Below are 17,173 nucleotides of genomic sequence, written 5' to 3'. Positions count from 1 at the left end.
GGACTGTTCACAGCAGATCCAGGTTCCAGTTACCAAGCCATGTAGAACCCCAAGTCAAGGAAAGGTTTCTCCATCCTTCCCTGGTGCTAGTCCTAGATAATTAATGTGTGGGGAGTGCCAGGGCAGCTTACCCCAGAATGCTTCTAGGGCACACCTGGGTTTTAGAGGCAATCTAGAAACTCATCTAAAGACTGGTGAAAATATCTCAGATTCCTCAGTGATAAACGTCTAGTGACATGGGAGCAATTAGCTTTGAGAACGTTTTCAGTCTCCCCCTACCTCTCTCCCTCATATGCACACACACCTTGATGCAGGATGCAGTTTTGGATTTTGTTCCTATACCTGAGGAGCAAACAGAGGTGGATGAGACTCCCTCCCTGCAGGGAGAAGGATGTCTCTGAGAAGTTATCTCCTTCCTTCTGCTCCAGGTTTGGAGGTGAGGCTGGTGTGCAAGGAAGTCCTTGCTCTCCTTGCTCCATCATGCTGAGACTGCATGGAAGCATGAACCCCATGGTTGTAAGCCTACCCCTTGGGCAAGATCCAGTGACTCTGGGTGTTGACCAGAGATGACCTCCAGCTATAAGCAAGGCTATGAGAGAATAGTCTGTCAATATCGAAGCTGGTTCCAGGGGTCAGATTTGCCCTAGGGTGGACAAAACAAAGTCACAACCTCCTCCTCCCCATAGGGGAGTCCTGATGCCATGTTGAGATCCTGGATCCAGCCTTACCTGAAGCAAGAACTCCTGGACTGGCCAGTTGCATGTGATGATGACTGGTTAACCTTTTGTGTGGGTCTCTGTGACTTACAACCAAAAAAAGGCATAATTAAACAGCTCCAAGGTGGAGGGGTGGGGAAGGACCTCCAGAGGAGTTTAAAGACAGAGCCACTTCATCACTGCCTGGGCCTCTCCACCCTCCTCAAGTCAGTGGTGGTTAGGTTGACTTCCTAGCCAAGTGCTAGGACAATGGATTTCAGGTCCAGGTGGGCTGCTCCCCACAGAAAGTGGAGCCTGTAACTCATAACTGCTCACCGTGAATGTCTTGGGACACAGGGCATAGCTATGGAATCAGATGCAAAAACGGTCATTTCTGCCTACCCAGCGTCCTTTCCCTCTTGTGGGGTACCCCAGTATTCCTAGAGGCAACCTGCTTATGCTTTTCAAACCAGGTGGTTGGCTTCAGGAACAGGCATGTGGTCCAGGTGGACCAATCACTGAAACCCCATCCCCATCCCCATCCCCATATGGTGATTGGTCCAGATTGGACAGAGGACCCTGCTGCTGGCCAATCAGTGTTCTCTTCCCTGGGAACTGTGATTGGTTCAGGGACCAGTGTGGGACCCAGGCAGGCTGATTAGACTGTTCTGGGAGCTTGGATGGAACTTTGGGAGATAGAGGTTCTCTTCCGCAGCTGAGCCTAATGGTGATGGGGTCCCCTGCATGGGGAGGGCACCTGAGAAGGAGGTTGCCCCAGCGAAAGCAGAGCCAGAGGTGGAGAGAGGATGCTGAGCATGATGATATCCCTGAGCTCCCAGACCAGGCCGACCCAAAGGTGGCCCACCCACTCCTTGGTTTTCCTTACATGAAGCACAAAGGAGATTGTTCTGTATTTGCATCCTCGAGAGTGCATGAGCTGGATCATTGCCATTGGCTCCAGATGCCCCAACTTAGTGTCCAGACTCAGGGCTGCAGCCCACATGGTCCCAGACCCCATGGACACTTGCAGACATGGGAGGCAAGCGGGCTGCCCCACAGGGCTCAGTCCCAGCTATCTGGAGACCAGGGGGCTGCTGTGGGACTGGCCAGAAGAGGAGGAGGTGGTGGTGCTGAGCTGGGAGAAGCCGCTGGTGCAGGATTCCAGGCTGGACATGGAGCCCCTGGGGAGGAAAGGCGTCGCACGCACATTACCTTCTGGTGGTGACACAGCGCTGGGGCCCACACACAGCAGTGGAAAAGCTGGTGATGCTGCAAATGAGCCCCAGGGGTCTTTCCACAAGGCTGGTAACCACCCCAGGCACAGAGGGCAAGTGCAGAGGGAAAAGCAAGTGAAGTTACGGTGAGAAACGAGGCTCCACCCATTTTCCTGCCCACCACCCGCCCCCCCACCTCCGGCAAAGATCCCAGCCTGCCAAACACCATTCAGGGGCTTCCTTGACCTGGAGATCTAGCATGGCCCAGAGAGTGCCAGCACCACCAAGCCTCCTGTAGCTCCTTAGAGCTGAAGACTCTGCTGCCCCAGAGCTGCAGTCTGCATTCTGACAACACCCTCCCCACCCCCCACCAGGTGATTTGTGTGCACACCACCTAGGTCTCAACTCCAATGTCACTTCCCAGGTACCTCCCCCATACCTCCTGCCCACCCTATGCCAGGCCCCTTGTCCTGTGCTCTGACAACACCCTGTGCTGAGACCTCTGGCACCTCCTAGCTGTGTGACCCTGGGCAAGGACCCCAGATTGGAGTACCTTCGTGGCATCCACTGCTGTTCATAATTACGGACAGGTGTGATCATGTCGCCGCCTGCTCCATGATTGTGTGTCTGGTCCCCCAGGGTCCACCCAGTGCCTGCCTACTGAGGACAGCCAGGAACTAGCCCTTGACCTGGTTCTCTGTGAGCTCTTGAAGGTCAGGGCAGCAAAGTTCCCCCACATGGACCAGACCAGACAGGCTGGCAAGCAGCATCTGGCCCACCCTTCAGCCTCCAGCTGCCCTCCTGGAGGCAGCAGCCCCCAGGCGCTAGTGTCTAGGGTGTCTGTCCCCTGCACTGGCGCCCAGTGGCCAAAACAAGCTGCTTCCCAGAGAGGAAGTCACCAGCCCTCCCACGCTGTGGGGCTCTCTTTGGAGTAAAGACACTGGCCCAGTATCTCTCACATTGGGCTGCATGTGCCCTTAGGGTACTTGGAGTTCCACCTGGCATATGGATGCAGATGCGACACCCCCCTAGAGCCTCAATTTGACGTTAAAGAATATAAAGCATTATTTTTAGAAGGAAACTAACACGGGGCGCCTGGGTGGCTCAGCTGGTTGAGTGTCCGACTCTGGATCTCAGCTCAGGTCTTGATCTCACGGTTGTGAGTTCAAGCCCCATGCTGGCCTCCATGCTGGGCGTGGAGCCTACTTAAAAAAAAAAAAAAAAGAAAAACAGAAACTAACAGATATGTTATGAAGCAGGATGCAAAATCACATTTGTTTTTAAAAGATAAAATGTAAAGCCTTGAAGAAACTGCCTGCTCCATCTCCTCACCCTCTGCTTCATTTTTGCTATCAAGTGCTTACTGTATGCCTCAGTGAAGGGCAGTCTTCCCCCAACCATTTCTTCCTGATGACAACCCCGTGATGTGGGGGTTTCAGCAGTCCCTTTTTAACAGATGGGGAGGCTGAGGCTCAGACACTTAGGTGACTTGCCTGAGGTCACACAGCAACCAGGAAGTGCTAGAGGTCTTAACCACTACACTTCCTGCCTCTCTGAAAGCAACACTTGGGGAGATGTGTCTGCGAGACACTATTCTAGAATGTTCTAGAACAGTCTAGCCCTGTTTTATGGGTTTCTAGGAGTGAGAGGAGTTCCAAATAGGAGGGCCTTGGGCTCCCCTTCCCCCAGCAATCAATCTGGTATGTTGGGCTTCTGTCCAGAGTTTCATCTGAAGGGGAGGTTCTGCAGCTGAAGCAGCATTTGGACACAGTGTTGGATCTGATTGCTCACACAGGTGCTGAACCTCTGGAGAATTTTAACAATACCAATGCTGGGGCCCCACCCCTGGATAAGCTCAAAGGCAAGTAGGGAAGATGAATCCAATGTCCCCCAGCCCAGAAGGAAGGGGCCTCAGAAGTGCTGTAGGCCTGGCCTGGAGAGGAGGAGGGGGCCCTTCCTGCCCACGTTCCCTACTCCAGCCCCTCCTACCTGAAGTCCTCAGATGCCAGCACCTCGTAGTAGTAGAGGAGTTTGCACTTGGGGCCAGGGCTGTGCAGGGCCGTCAGGACGTCCTCCACACCCGGGAGGCTGCAGGCCACATTGCCAGGGGGGCTGTGCATTTGCCACTGGAGCAAGTAGATGCCAGGCCACCGGGTCACATGGGAGCCCTGAAACATAGCAGTCCTGCCTGAGGCTCTGGTCCACCTGGGGATGGACGGGAACCCCTTGCTAAACCAGTGAACCCACAGATCTTCCTCACAGGGCCTCCGGAAGTCATCCTTGACCCCTCCGCTGTTAACCCTGTATCTGTGGGGGCTGAGAGCCTCCCCCTGATCTGGTGGGAGTGGAGGCCTGGGGTGGGGCTGTGGTTGCAGGAGAATAGGTGCAATTGGTTAAAAGCCTGGATTTTGTTGGGCTTTTGTTGTGCTGCCCAGGAGGGATTTGGGCAGAGAGCTGGCAGGTTGGTTAGAGTTGGTGGAAGGCCTAGACGGTGAGAATGGAGGTGTTAGTTGTTACAAGAGCAACTTCAGGGAGGGCTAGGGGTGCTGGTGTTTGAGGTACAAGACAGCCTGCTGCTCAGGGACCCTGGGTAAGATCTGCTGTGCTCACTGGAGCCTGTTTGTGCAGTGTGAGTGAATGAGTGGGGCTGGTGATCTAAGACTTGCGAGCCCTGGCCTTGAGCAGCATGTGAGTAACGGGGGTTCATGTTCCAAGATCCATCTGAGTTCTATCCCCAGACTTAGAGCATCTCTGCTGCATAGGTTCTGAAACTAACACATCAGAAATCACTGGGAGAGGGTGAGGGATGCAGAGTCCAGGCCTTGTGCCCAGAGGTTCTGAGTTACGCCCCTGGCATGAGGCCTGGCAGTCTGCATCTTTGACAAGAGTCCCAGAGGATTCTGAGGCTGGGATCCTGGGGTCCCCAGAGTTCTGGATCTGTCCAGTCCTTTCTCCCTGACTGTCCTACAGGGTCCCTGAGGTCAAGGGCCAGAACCCTGGCACACAGTGAACACTCAATCCTGTATGATGAACGAATAAATGAACAAAGGAGTTCGAACCTGGATGCTCTCCCCTTCCCGGCAGACAAGAGGGGCTTCGACACGGCTGTAATCCACACCTAGGACCCAGCCTTTGTCCGTCAGCTGCCCGCCAGCCCTGGCCCCGGGCTCCTGGGGGCCAAGCTTGGGCATCTGCTTGCTGTGGTACAGACTGAACACCACGTCCCCTCTCAGGATGTCAAAGTCCCAGGTGATGACTGACTCCCCCTCCAGGATCTCCACCGCAACCTGCATGGAGGGCCGGGGGCGGGGGGCGAGGAGGGGGAGGCATAGTCTGAGAGTCCCATCTGGAATCTCACCAGGAGTGGGGAGCTGGGATGGGGAAGTCAGCTGCAGTAGGTGCTGTGGAGTACCCACCTGGGTCTCCAGTCCCCACTGCGGGAAGGATGGGCTGCTGAGGCCCCCAGCCTCCACTGTCTAAGAACTGCTCTGGGCAAATGGTCCTGCCTCTGTCCGAAATGGCTGGGAGGTCCCACCCTGTCACAGGGTGGGTGACCCACAGCCGAGGACTGACATGAGAGTACAAAAGGCCTGCCCACCTGTCATGCTCTGCACAGCCCAGTGCTCCCCTCAGATCAGGCTGGGCAAGACTCGGCTGTACCGCCCCTGTGCTTACATCCATCCCCACACCCACCCTGTCCCACCTCTCCTTACAGGTTTCACCCGAGAGCTCACCCTCAACAAATCGCTGGCACAAGAACCCTCATCTCAGGCTCTGCTTCAGGGGGCCCTGGCCTAAGACAACACCCCATTCCAGCGGGCCCTCCCAGGTCCCAGCACCTCATGGGGGGCCCCTCGAAGCACGCTGGCCGACTGGTAGGTCTCTCTCCACTGCTGCAGCTGGTCCGTGTGCCCCTGCTCCTCTTCTGTCAGATAGAGGGACTTGGGGACGAGCCCTCCTTCGGGGACATTGCACTGGGGGACAAAGACAAAGGTGGCAGGCCTGGCTGACCCACAGAAGGGTGCTCTGTGACCCCCGAAACTGCACTTGTCACAGCAACCCCTTAGTGAGTAGGGTGCAGGGCTTTCATTACCTCACTGTCCAGAACCACAATGCAATAGAAGCTATTATTCTTTCCTTCCGTTTCACAGAGGAGGAAAATGGAAGCTCAGAGAGGTCGGGCCACTTGCCTGAGATCACACAGCAGAAAGTGGCTAAGCCTGGGCACAAACCCATGTTTATCGGGCCCCCCAGGCTCATGTCTCTTATTACCATGCTGGCCTTAGAAGCCCATTTGCTAAACATAAATCATGCATATGTATCTTAACAAGTGGAGAAAATGGGCAAGCTTGGCAAAATCCCTAGGAAATGCCTTTTTTTTTTTAAAGATTTTATTTATTTATTCATGAGAGACAGAGGGAGAGAGAGAGAAGCAGAGGGAGAAGTAGGCTCCCAAGGATCAGGGAGCCCGATGCGGGACTCGATCCCAGGACCCTGGGATCATGACCTGAGCCGAAGGCAGATGCTTAACCATCTGAGCCACCCAGGCGCCCAGAAATGCCTTTTTTAAATTCAGAAATCAAGTAAGCTTGGAGTTTGGTATTCTGTTAGAGAAGGGAAAGGGGCCTGCCCTCCCACAGCCAGATGAGATAAGACCGTCGTGACCCAGGGTAGCCCCTTCCTGTGTCATCTCACCCCCAGGGGGAGGCAAGTAGAAGGGGTCTGTGGTTGCCTCTCCCTGAAGCAGTTGGCCGATCTTCCCACTCCATGGGGCTGCTGGTTGGGAATAAATCCCTTTGGGTACACCAGCTTCAGGGTCCAGACCACTGGGATGTTTGAGTCACCTCTCCCAGAAGCAGAGGGTGCAAAGTCAGCAGGTAAACTCTGACTGCTGCCTAGCAACATACTGCGTGGGGAATGCCAAGGTAAACCTTTGACTGGCCTGGTCTCTGGGCTTCCGGAAACTTCCATCTGGATCACTATGTTTGAAAGAAACAAGGTAAGGCCCCTCCTTTGGAGAGATCTCACCTCTCTTTGGGGCAGCTTCAAACCAAGCCCTGCCCCCCAAAAAAGAGAAAGCATGACCTCTCCAGGTACCAGCACCCACACACACAACGGAGGGCCCCACTCCAGCCTCCTTGGACCTCTGCAGCCCCGCCCCAGCAATCTCTGGCTCCTCCCGTGGCCACAGCCCAGGGCCTGCAGCCATACACTCACCACACACTCTCCCCCGAGGAAGTCAGGAATCACTTCTTTATCCAGGTAGTCCACGAGGCCTCCGGGGCCCTGGTAATTGCTACCGCTGTAGATGAGAAACTTCTGTCTGGTGTTCTCATTGATGAAGGGGCTGATCTGAAGTGGGGGGAGAGGAGACAAGATGGAACGGTGTTTTTGTTTGTTTGTTTTATATGGAGATGTAATTCACATCACAAAAAATTAACCACTTTATCTTACTGGTTTTTTAAGTTTTTATGTATTTAAATAATCTCTGCACCCAACGTGGGGCTCGAACTCATGACCCTGAGATTAAGCGTCACATGCTCTTCTGTTCTTTTTTTTTTCCCCCAAGATTTTATTTATTTATTTGAGAAAGAGCGAGAAAGTGCAAGTGCATGACTGGGAGTGGGGGGGGTGGACAGAGGAAAAAGGAGAAGCAGACTGCCCAATGAGCACGGAGCCCGACACAGGGCTTGATCCTAGGACCCCGAGATCATGACCTGAGCCGAAGTCAGACGCTCAACTGACTGAGCCACCGAGGAACCCCAATGTTGCATACTCTTCTGATTGAGCCAGCCAGGTGCCCCAGAATTAAGCATTTTAAAGTGAACAGTTCAATGCCTTTTAGTTCATTTACTATGTTGTATAACTACCACTTTCCTGTAATTCCAAGACTTCTCATCACCCCAAAAGGAAACCCCATTCCTTTTACACATTCATACACATCAGCGGCTCCTCGCCATGCCCCTCCCCCAGCCCCTGGCAACCACCAACCTGCTTTCTGTCTCCATGGATTTGCCTGTTCTGGACACTTTATAGAAATGGAAGCACACGACATGTGGCCTTTTGTGTCTGGCTTCTCTCATTCAGCATCATGGTTTCCAGGTTCATCCATGTCGTAGTCCTTTTTATGGCTAAATAATATTCCACTGTATGGATGATCCTGTTTTGTTTACCCCAGGTGGAAAGTATTTCAATGCTGAACTCAAAGCTGCATGTCGATCCATTGTTATTCACAGCACACACACACACACACCCCCGCCCCAGTGCTGGTGTGGTATCTGACGAGGTACATAGTTGGGGCAGGAAGGAAGGACTTGATATTGGCAGGGCACCAGCCAATTCAGCGAGGAATGCCACAAGCAAAAGATGGACAGGGAACTGGGAATCCCACCTGTGTGGTTACTCTCCTTCACCCTCCATCCCGGGAAGCAGTCACCTGCGGGCCTCGGCAACCTGGCTCCATGCCACCAGCTTCCATCTGGTGTGGCCACTGGGCAGGGGTGGGGGGCAGCAGCAGGAGATGGGAGGTGGGAACAGAGAAAGAGGCCAGAGTACTTCTTCCCCCACTCTCTCCCACCTCAGTGCCCCAGACACCCCCACTCCCACCCCATTCCAGCTCTCATGGGGCTCAGTAACAATGTCATCCCCTCTGCTTGTCCCTCCAACCCCCGGGGGGTGGTCAGGGTTCACTGCAGGGGCTAGCCCCAGGGGGCCTCTCCATCCTGCCCATACCTCCGCAAGGAGTTCTTTCATGTTACATCCCCATTAAGCCACTGGGGCGAATCCCACTTTTGGCCAGGACCCTAAGTGACTGGCCCCCACCACCACGCAATATACATCTTCTTAAAGGTCTCCAGACAGCAAGGGAACTTCATTTTCACAAAGATCAGGATATCTCAAGATAAAAAGCTTTCAGGAGCAGATCCTGCCAGTCCCTCCAACAGCTACTGCACCCCGGCCCAGCCCCAACAGAGCCTTGAAGTAGCCACAGGAGCTAGAGAAAATTCTGCCCCAGAAGTCCGCTCACATCCTCTCCTGTTGACAATCCTCCATGGCTCCCTACTGCCCCAGGACAAAGTCCCACCTTCACCACAGCCTGGACTTGGTAAGTACTGGTCCCCGAGCATTCTCCCAGCCTCTGCCAGGGCCACTGTTCCTTTTGCTCCTTTTTGCTCCAACCATTCTGGACTGGGTTTTCAGTTTTTCAAAAAGCATCAAGTACATTCCTGTCTCCAGGCCTTTGCCCGTGCTGTGTGGGTTGCCTGGCCCATCTTTCCTCCCTGCCCTTCCCTGTATGATTCCTGCTCCTTTCTAGGGTCTCAGCCACAAGTCACCTCCTCTGAGGGACCTTCCTCGGTTTCCAACCTAAATTACCCCCTGCGTCACCCCCTGCCTGACTTAGCCTCTCCAAGAACCCTGAACATCCTCATGCCCTTGCCACAGGGAACCACGAAGTGTTTGCTTGTGTGGGGTTATCTGCTTTATCACTCCCTGCCCTGTGACAGTGGTGGGGAGACACAGTGGCTGGCTTGTTTACTTCGAATCCCCAGGGCCTGGAAGGTGCCTGGCACATAGTAGGTACTTAGTGAAACACTGAATCCACTTAACTCTCAAATGTCTATCCTGATTGAACCTCAATTTATAGCAGTGGTTTTCCGGCTTTCTGCGGCACTGAATCCTCGGAGGGGCCTGTGGACCAGTAGCAAGGCCCCAGGGCAGTAGTTTTCAATTGCCAGTAACAACCTGCTCATGGTTGTGAGATCAATTCAGCGCATTGTGACTAGCCTATTTTTAATGGGATGGAATAGAAGAGCGAAGAAGGTGTTGTACGTAGTTAAGGTAACCATTGCTTGTGGATCTGTGCAGGTGTGTGTGTGTGTGTGTGTGTGTGTGTGTGTGTGTGTGTCTGTGTTGGGTTGTAACATAACGTGTATTTCTTACTGTGGGTCTTAGGCAAAAGTTTTAAAATCCCTACAGCACAGGATCCCAACACTCCTCGGAGCCGACTCACAGGAACCCTGGGAACGCTGTACGATCCTGAGTGTGACTTTAGTGTCCACAAAGCAGGACAAAAGATACATAAATCATGGTCTACCCATACGGTGGAACCGTATTCAGATATAAGAAGGAAAGAAATACTGATCCATGCTACAACATGGATGAATCTGAAATCATGATGCTCAGTGAGAGGAATCAGATGCAAAAAGCCTCGTATCGTATGATCCCACTTATGTGAAATATCTCAAATAGGCAAATCCACAGAGACAGAAAGGAGACTGATGGCTGCCAGGAGCTGGGGAGGAGCAGGGCTTCTGATAGCTACAGGGCTTCCTTTTGTGGTGCTGATAATGTTCTGGAACTAGATGGTGGGATGGTTGCACAACCCTGTGAGTCTACTAAAAACCACTGCATTCTGCACTTTGAAAGGTTGAACCTTATGGTCAATGAGTTCTAGGTCAATAAAGCTGTGACTTAGAAGAAATGACACGGAACAATTAGGCAGAAGGAACCCACCCCCCACCTCGGTCATCTCTACCGGGCAAGGGCCTGGCCCGGGCGCCTGCTCTCACCAGCGTCCAGAGCACCGGGAAGACACGAGGGGCTCGCACGATGAGCAGCCGACCCAGGGTCTCGGGGTAATTGTCCTCCACCACCTCAATCATCCGCAGCAGGGCCTTCACCCCCGGCCGCCACAGGTGACGCATGTTGAGACCCTCCAGGTCCACCAGGCAGGTCCAGGAGCTGCAGCAGAGACGGGCCACTCACTCCCGCCTGCTCCACCACCTCCCGGGGCCCCTGACACCCTCAGCGGGTCTCAGAGTTGACAGGAATGGATGGAGAGGCTCAGGAAGGCAGGGCTGGGGGTAGAGGGGCAAGACACTCTCATGGATCCTACCACCCCTGACCCTCGGCTGGGGAGGCCATGTGGGGAGGAGGTTCAGAGCCTGGCCTCTGAGGCTAGGCAACGGAATTCAAGTGTCACCTCCAACCCCAAGAGCTGTGTGACATGGGCAATTTCCTCATCAAGATAGTGGCAGTGACAGCAAGAGTCCCCATCTCGAGCAGTTGCTAGGATTAAATGAGGTGGTATGTGTAAAGCTCTCCGCAGGGACAGGCCATAGCATGCACTCGATAAAAGCCAGTTATTGCTACCAATTGTTGAAAGGGTGCTGACTGCTAAGAGCACACACTCCAGAGCCAGATGGCCTGGATTCAAATCCCAGCTCTGCCGCTGGTTGTGTGGCCTTGGCCAAGTTCCTTAACCTCTCTGTGCCTCCATTTCATTGGTACTAATTCATTAGAGAAATGACTACTTTACTGAAGCAGCTAGTTCTCAGGAGCCTCTCCATCCTGCCTTTGTTCCCTTCATCCAGTCCACACCGCTGCAAGGAATCCCTCATGACACCCTGTCATCTGAGCCACGTCGGGTGAATTCCATTTCTGATCAGGACGGACCCTGATTGATCGATTTCTCACCCCAACCAATGTATGTCTCCTTAGGAAAGCTCCAAACAACAAAGAAACTTACTTTTCCTAAAGATCAGGCTACGTCAGGATAAAAGGCTGCAGTAGCAGGTGCTGCCTGCCCCTCCCCCCTGGGGTGTAATAAGGACAACATGAATCAGGTACTTCAGAGAGCACCTGCTGCAGAGTGTCACACACGCATTTGCGTTATCCCTCAACGGTTGTCGTTTTTGATGATGCATAAAGAAACCCTGGGACTGGTGATATTATTCCCACATGATAGATGAGCAAGCTACGGTTCAGAAAGGTTCAGTGCCACTCTAAGTACTCATGTGGGAAACTGAGTTCGGGGGAAGTCAGAGAGGGACAGAGGTTACTGGATGTGCTGTGACAGCTGCAAGTCCATCTGCCTGGGAGACAGAGTCAAGGCGGCAATTGGGGGTGGTGCAGAGCTGGCCTCACAAAGCAAGGTCCAGGGGGTGATGTGGCACAGGGGTTCACATCCTTGAGCCCGAAGCAGACAGGAACAGGTTTAAATCTCAGCTCTGCCACTTACCCACTTAGCAGCAAGCTTGGACGAGCATCGCCCCTCTGAGCCTCCGTTTCCCCCTCCACAAAGAACAGGGACAATAATAGTCCCTGCCTCACAGGATTGTTGTAAGAATTAAGAGAGGACATTTCTGTAAAGTACCTAGCATGCTTCCTGGCCAGCGTCTATGCCCAATGAACCTTGGCTGTTTTCACTATTTCAGGGGAATTTGCTCTTGGCTGGGGGTTCTTGCCTGATGGGACGGCCAAACTGCTTTGTGTTCCCTTCACATCTCTTCTGTCCTTCCTCGTTGACGGAAAGAACCTGGAAAGTAGAGGATGTGCTGGCAAACATTCACTTGGCTGCCCCACCCACAGGCAGCCCTGGGATCCAGTGGGGACCCCTACTCACGTGCTTCAGCAGTGCCTCTTCCCCCACGGCCTTCATCAAGCCTTTGGTGTCCATGTGGCCCAGGCGCAGGATATAGAGGGGGCGGCCATCTTTGTAGGTGAGGCAGGCCGAGCAAAGAGAAGGGACATTATTTCAGGAGTGCTGGTGAGAGGGTAGGCCCAAACTTCTCCTCGGAGAAGGCGGTGCCAGGCTGTGGCTCAGCTTGCCCCTCCTGTCCATTTATTCGACAATGTTCTGCCTGCTCCCGAGAGGGGCTGACACCAGTTATGGCAAAAGAAGCAAAGTGTCCAAGTGTCAAAGAGACAGATTTCCATCACACAGGAAACTGGCTGAGGGGCATGTGGCAACTCTATGTACGACCTCAGCACCTTTTCTGAAAACCTGTCCTAAAATTAAATGTTTATTTTAAAGCTTTTTAAAAAGAAGAGATGAACCATGTTAGGAAGGAATATGGAGAGAGTGGATAATGTTGGCTCTTAGCTTTCTGTCAACCAAAGCGAATAGGAAAAATAAGGAAGAATATACGAATACAGTCGATTCTTATTATTCATGGTAGTGATGTTTTCTGAAGTGATCCTGAACACTGACTTAGGGAACAGTGAAGCATCGCTTTGAGAAGAAATATGGGGTAAGGTCCCTGCAAGCCTCTAGACATAACATTTTTGTTAACTGGTCGATACATAACCTTGTCCTGAATTTCTTAAATTCAGGCACACTAGCCTCAGAGGCCATGCTCATTAAGGACACTTTATTGCTCATTAAGGACACTTTATTGGGTATATATTGTTGATACATCAACATCGAACTCACGGCCAGCAGCACCACACTCAAGCCAGGACAAAGCTTATCTAACACACATTTTTTCTCTGTGAGGCACATTGCAGCCTTCTTGTGCTCGGTAACACGAGCCAGCATTTTTGCACTTTGCCTGGGGGCCATTTTAAACAGCAAAAATCTCTCACACACACACACCACACAAAAGCTACAAAATTGCAAAAAAAAAAAAAAAAAGGTAGTACTAAGTGGACTTTAAAAAGGACTCTTGTTAACAGTATGAGAGCCGGAACAAAAAGGCAGACGGACATCTTGAGGACACAAAGATCAGACAACTGACTTTTTGCCATTCTGCCCATGGTCGTAATTGACCGCAGAAGCACCCCGAGTATTGATTTGGGGGTTACAAATAAATTTGGGTGACTAGGCAAATTCACAAATATGGAATCCATGAATAATGAGGATTGACTGTATATTAAAATAAAGTGCTCCAACCGGTTCTTCAGGAGAGTCAAGCACTCACCTCAATCGATATATATGAATTTCTACATAAAGGGCATTGAAAAGCATCATGTGCGCTGGAATCAAGGGCAGCTTTAAGAAACTGAGAGGAGTTATTTGTGGTGGGTTGAACAGTGTCCTCCAAAAATTCACGTGTACCCAGGACCTCTGAATGTGACCTTATTTGGAAATAGCCTGCAGAAGAAATTAGTGAAGGACCTCCAGATGAAATCCTACTGGATCAGTGTGGCCCCTAAATACGATGACCTGGGGTCTTTACAGGAAGAGGAGAGGACACAGAGAGACACCCCGAGGGAAGCCATGTGAAGACAGGCAGAGATTGGGGTGACATGACCACAAACCAAGGAACGCCTGGAGCCACCAGGAGCTGGAGAAGGCAGGGAGAGATTCTCCCCTAGAGACATTGCAGGGAGCATGGCCCTGCCCACAGGTTGAGTTTGGGCTTCTGCCTCCAGAACTATGAGAAAATACATCTCTATGGCCTTAAGCCACTCAGTTGGTGGTAATTTGCTATGGCAGCCCCCGGCCACTAATGCAAATCATACAGCCATTATGTGTGGGATCTCCAAGACCAAAAGCAAGGCTGAGCTAACTCTGCCACTGCGTGAGAAACATTGCTTCCAGCTCAAATGTCTATTCTGGCCCTACTTTCCTCATGGCTGGGTGAACCCCAAGGGCCATCTCCAGATGCCCAGGAGAGTCAAAAGGAAAAATCATAAGAGGCTAACATGAAAAGTGGCCTTCAAAGCGCCTTTGGCAGTGACCAAAGTGTGCGCTCTGCATTATGTAGGTAAAGGGACGCACCTGTGTCCTGGTAGTGCCAGCCCCCCGCATAGAATTCCTCCAGGAGGGCAGGGGGTCGCCACGTCTGAAGGAGGAGATCCACCTGGTGCTGCTTTCTCCAGCTCAAGGACTGGCACAGCATCTCCCGGGCCTTGTCCAGGTGGAAGTCACGAGCCCGCAGGAACCGGAGAATGTGCTCATCTTTGGGAATCTGAGAGAAGGAGAAAGCCCGTAGAATGGTATTCCCTAACCCAGTGGACAAAATTATGGAGAATGAGTAGCTCCTGTCTTATCTGCAAAACACTTAGCTGGGAAAAGGACCATACACTTAACCATGATGCAGTCTAGGGGTGAACTGTCAGGAAAATCTGTGAGTTTGGGCTGCCTGACGCTCCTCCCTCCTCATGTACCTCTTTTCCTTTGGGGAGCTGCTTTTCCTCCCCACTCCCCAGCACCCATCCTGGCTTTAGCTGGTGTTGCCAATCAGCACTCCACTCTCATGGCCTCAGGGGTGGCACAACCCAGATTTAAACCCAATTTAAATCAGAAGAATGGGTCATGAACCCCTTTCTCTGCAGTGGCAAAGGTGAGCCTGCAAGCCACGGGCAGCCACAGCTCCAAGCTCAACCGGGAAGTAAATCTGACGGGGATGAAGCAGAAGCAAACAGATACAAGAGCTCAGGGGTCCCGACCATGCGTGAGTCCTGGTTCGGGACATCCCTGAGGCAGGTTGCATGGGCCCCTGTGTGAGGCTGAATGATGTTCCTTCAAAATTCACATCCACCCATAACCTCAGAATGGGACCTTATTTGGAAATGAGTCTATACTGATATAATTAGCTAAAATGAGGTCACAATGGAGTAGGTGGGCCCTACTCCAGGAGGGGAATTGGGACACAAACAGGACAAACTGGGGGAAGAAGGCCATGGGATGATGATGGAGGCAGAGACTGGAGCGCCGCATCTATCAGCCAAGGACTGGCGGCAGCCACCCGAAACCAGGAGGGAGGTGGCATGGCAGAGACCCTCCCTCAGAGCCTTCAGAAGGAACCAACCCTGCCCACACCTTGATTTCAGACTTCTGGCCTCCAGAACTGTGAGAATAAGTTTCTGTTGTTTCGAGCCACTCAGTTTGTGGCATTTTCTTTCAGCAGCCCTAGAAAATGAATACACCCTGCTCAACAGTTATATGAGCCAATAAATACTCCTCTCCTTATTTTCTGTCTTGACTCAAGCTGCATTCCTACCACACAGAACCCAGAGACTAACTAATAGGCTGAGGTGACAGGGTAAGACCCTGCCAGCTCTCCTTCCTTCCCTTAGGCAAATAGCAACCCAGCCCCAATGAAAGCTCCCCTTTTCTGAGTGCTCATCCTGAGCCAGACATGACTCCAGGCACTTTATGTGCGTTGTCCCTTGTAATTCAGTCCAGATGGCATATGCCAGCATCATCCCCCTTTTATAGATGAGAAAACAGGGCAGATAGGTTAATCACAGCCCAACATGAAAGTACTCCCTGTCTGCCCCCCTGTCTCCCTTGTCTGCCCCCACCCCAGCGTGGGGAGGGGATAGGAAGGAAGGGCAAGCTCGAAGTTCTTATTCAACAGAGCTGAAGGTCAAGTCCATGCTTGGGACCTACATGCACAATGGACATTCATGTGATGGGGCTTAAGAGTCTGGAGCCATTTTTGGTTGTCACAGCTGGGGAACAAGAGCTCTTGGTATCTACTGGTGGAGGCCAGGATGCTAATCAGCACCTTGCAGTGCACAGGACAGCCCCACCCCATAAAGAACTGTCCAGCCTCAAATGTCAACAGTGCGGAGGATGAGAAAGCCCGCGATCAGTGGTACGCACAGCACACGTTATAGATACATGAGACAATACATAATAAAAAGACAAAACAGGGGCGCCTGGGTGGCTCAGTTGGTTAAGCGACTGCCTTCAGCTCAGGTCATGATCCTGGAGTCCCCGGATCGAGTCCCACATCGGGCTCCCTGCTCAGCAGGGACTCTGCTTCTCCCTCAGACCCTCTTCCCTCTCGTGCTCTCTCTCTCTTATTCTCTCTCTCTCAAATAAATAAAAAAATAAAAAATAAAAAAAAGCAAAACAGGGGAAGTGGGTGGGGGGATGGGGTAACTGGGTGATGGGCATTAAGGAGGGTGCTTGAAATAATGAGCACTGGGTGTTATATGCAAATGATGAATCACTGAATTCCACCTCTGAAATTAATAATAACAGTATATGTTAATTAAATTGAATTTAAATTAAAAAAGAAAAAAAGAAAGCAAAATATGTTTCCAGGATTGCTAATTACATCAGCGTATTCACCTGGCCCTTCCTCCCCCAGTGCCTGAGGTGAGTAGCTGTCATTGAACATGCTCTCGTAGACCCCAGCTCTGCACCCACCTTGCCTTTGTGGGTCTCCTGCAGCCAGTGCCGAAGCTGGATCAGACAGCTCTCCTGCACGGGCGTGAGATGGCCCAGGTACCTCTCAATGTAGTCTGCATCCAGCTTGTCCTCTGCAGGAGAAGATGGGGGAGTTCAGGACCAGAGGGCAATACCACTCTCATCTCCACGTGGTCTACCCTTTCTGGAACGCTTGCCTCACTGGCCGCCTTGGATCTGAAACATCGAGTACAGTGGCCCTTTCACCAAAGAATAGCCACATGGGTTCCACATCCTCCAGTCTTGCCAACCCATTTCCAAGGTGGTTCTGAAAACTCATGGTAGGGCCAGCCTGGATCTCACTATGGCAAGTGACGTGTCCTTTGACCCTCGGA

General features: G+C 52.2%; 1 protein-coding gene across 1 annotated transcript in view; it reads right to left on the bottom strand.

The window, feature by feature from the left end:
* The window catches only part of SEC14L5 (SEC14 like lipid binding 5), a 37,760-nt gene continuing 20,587 nt past the window's right edge, over positions 1–17,173 (bottom strand). The window contains exons 7-16 of the mRNA XM_028117674.2: positions 16,800–16,912; positions 14,415–14,604; positions 12,315–12,403; positions 12,157–12,227; positions 10,480–10,651; positions 7,127–7,261; positions 5,749–5,883; positions 4,969–5,196; positions 3,899–4,077; positions 1–1,876 (exon numbers count right to left, since the gene is read on the bottom strand). Coding sequence (XP_027973475.1) covers positions 1,768–1,876; positions 3,899–4,077; positions 4,969–5,196; positions 5,749–5,883; positions 7,127–7,261; positions 10,480–10,651; positions 12,157–12,227; positions 12,315–12,403; positions 14,415–14,604; positions 16,800–16,912 — 1,421 coding nt within the window. The 3' untranslated portion in view covers positions 1–1,767. The remainder of the gene's footprint in view (positions 1,877–3,898; positions 4,078–4,968; positions 5,197–5,748; positions 5,884–7,126; positions 7,262–10,479; positions 10,652–12,156; positions 12,228–12,314; positions 12,404–14,414; positions 14,605–16,799; positions 16,913–17,173) is intronic.

This window comes from Eumetopias jubatus, unplaced genomic scaffold (assembly GCF_037043125.1).
Source record: "Eumetopias jubatus isolate StellerSeaLion01/CBP00866 unplaced genomic scaffold, mEumJub1_p1.0 scaffold_12, whole genome shotgun sequence".
In the NCBI taxonomy this organism is placed as follows: Eukaryota; Metazoa; Chordata; class Mammalia; order Carnivora; family Otariidae; genus Eumetopias; species Eumetopias jubatus.
This window is presented reverse-complemented; position numbering and strand designations above follow the sequence as displayed.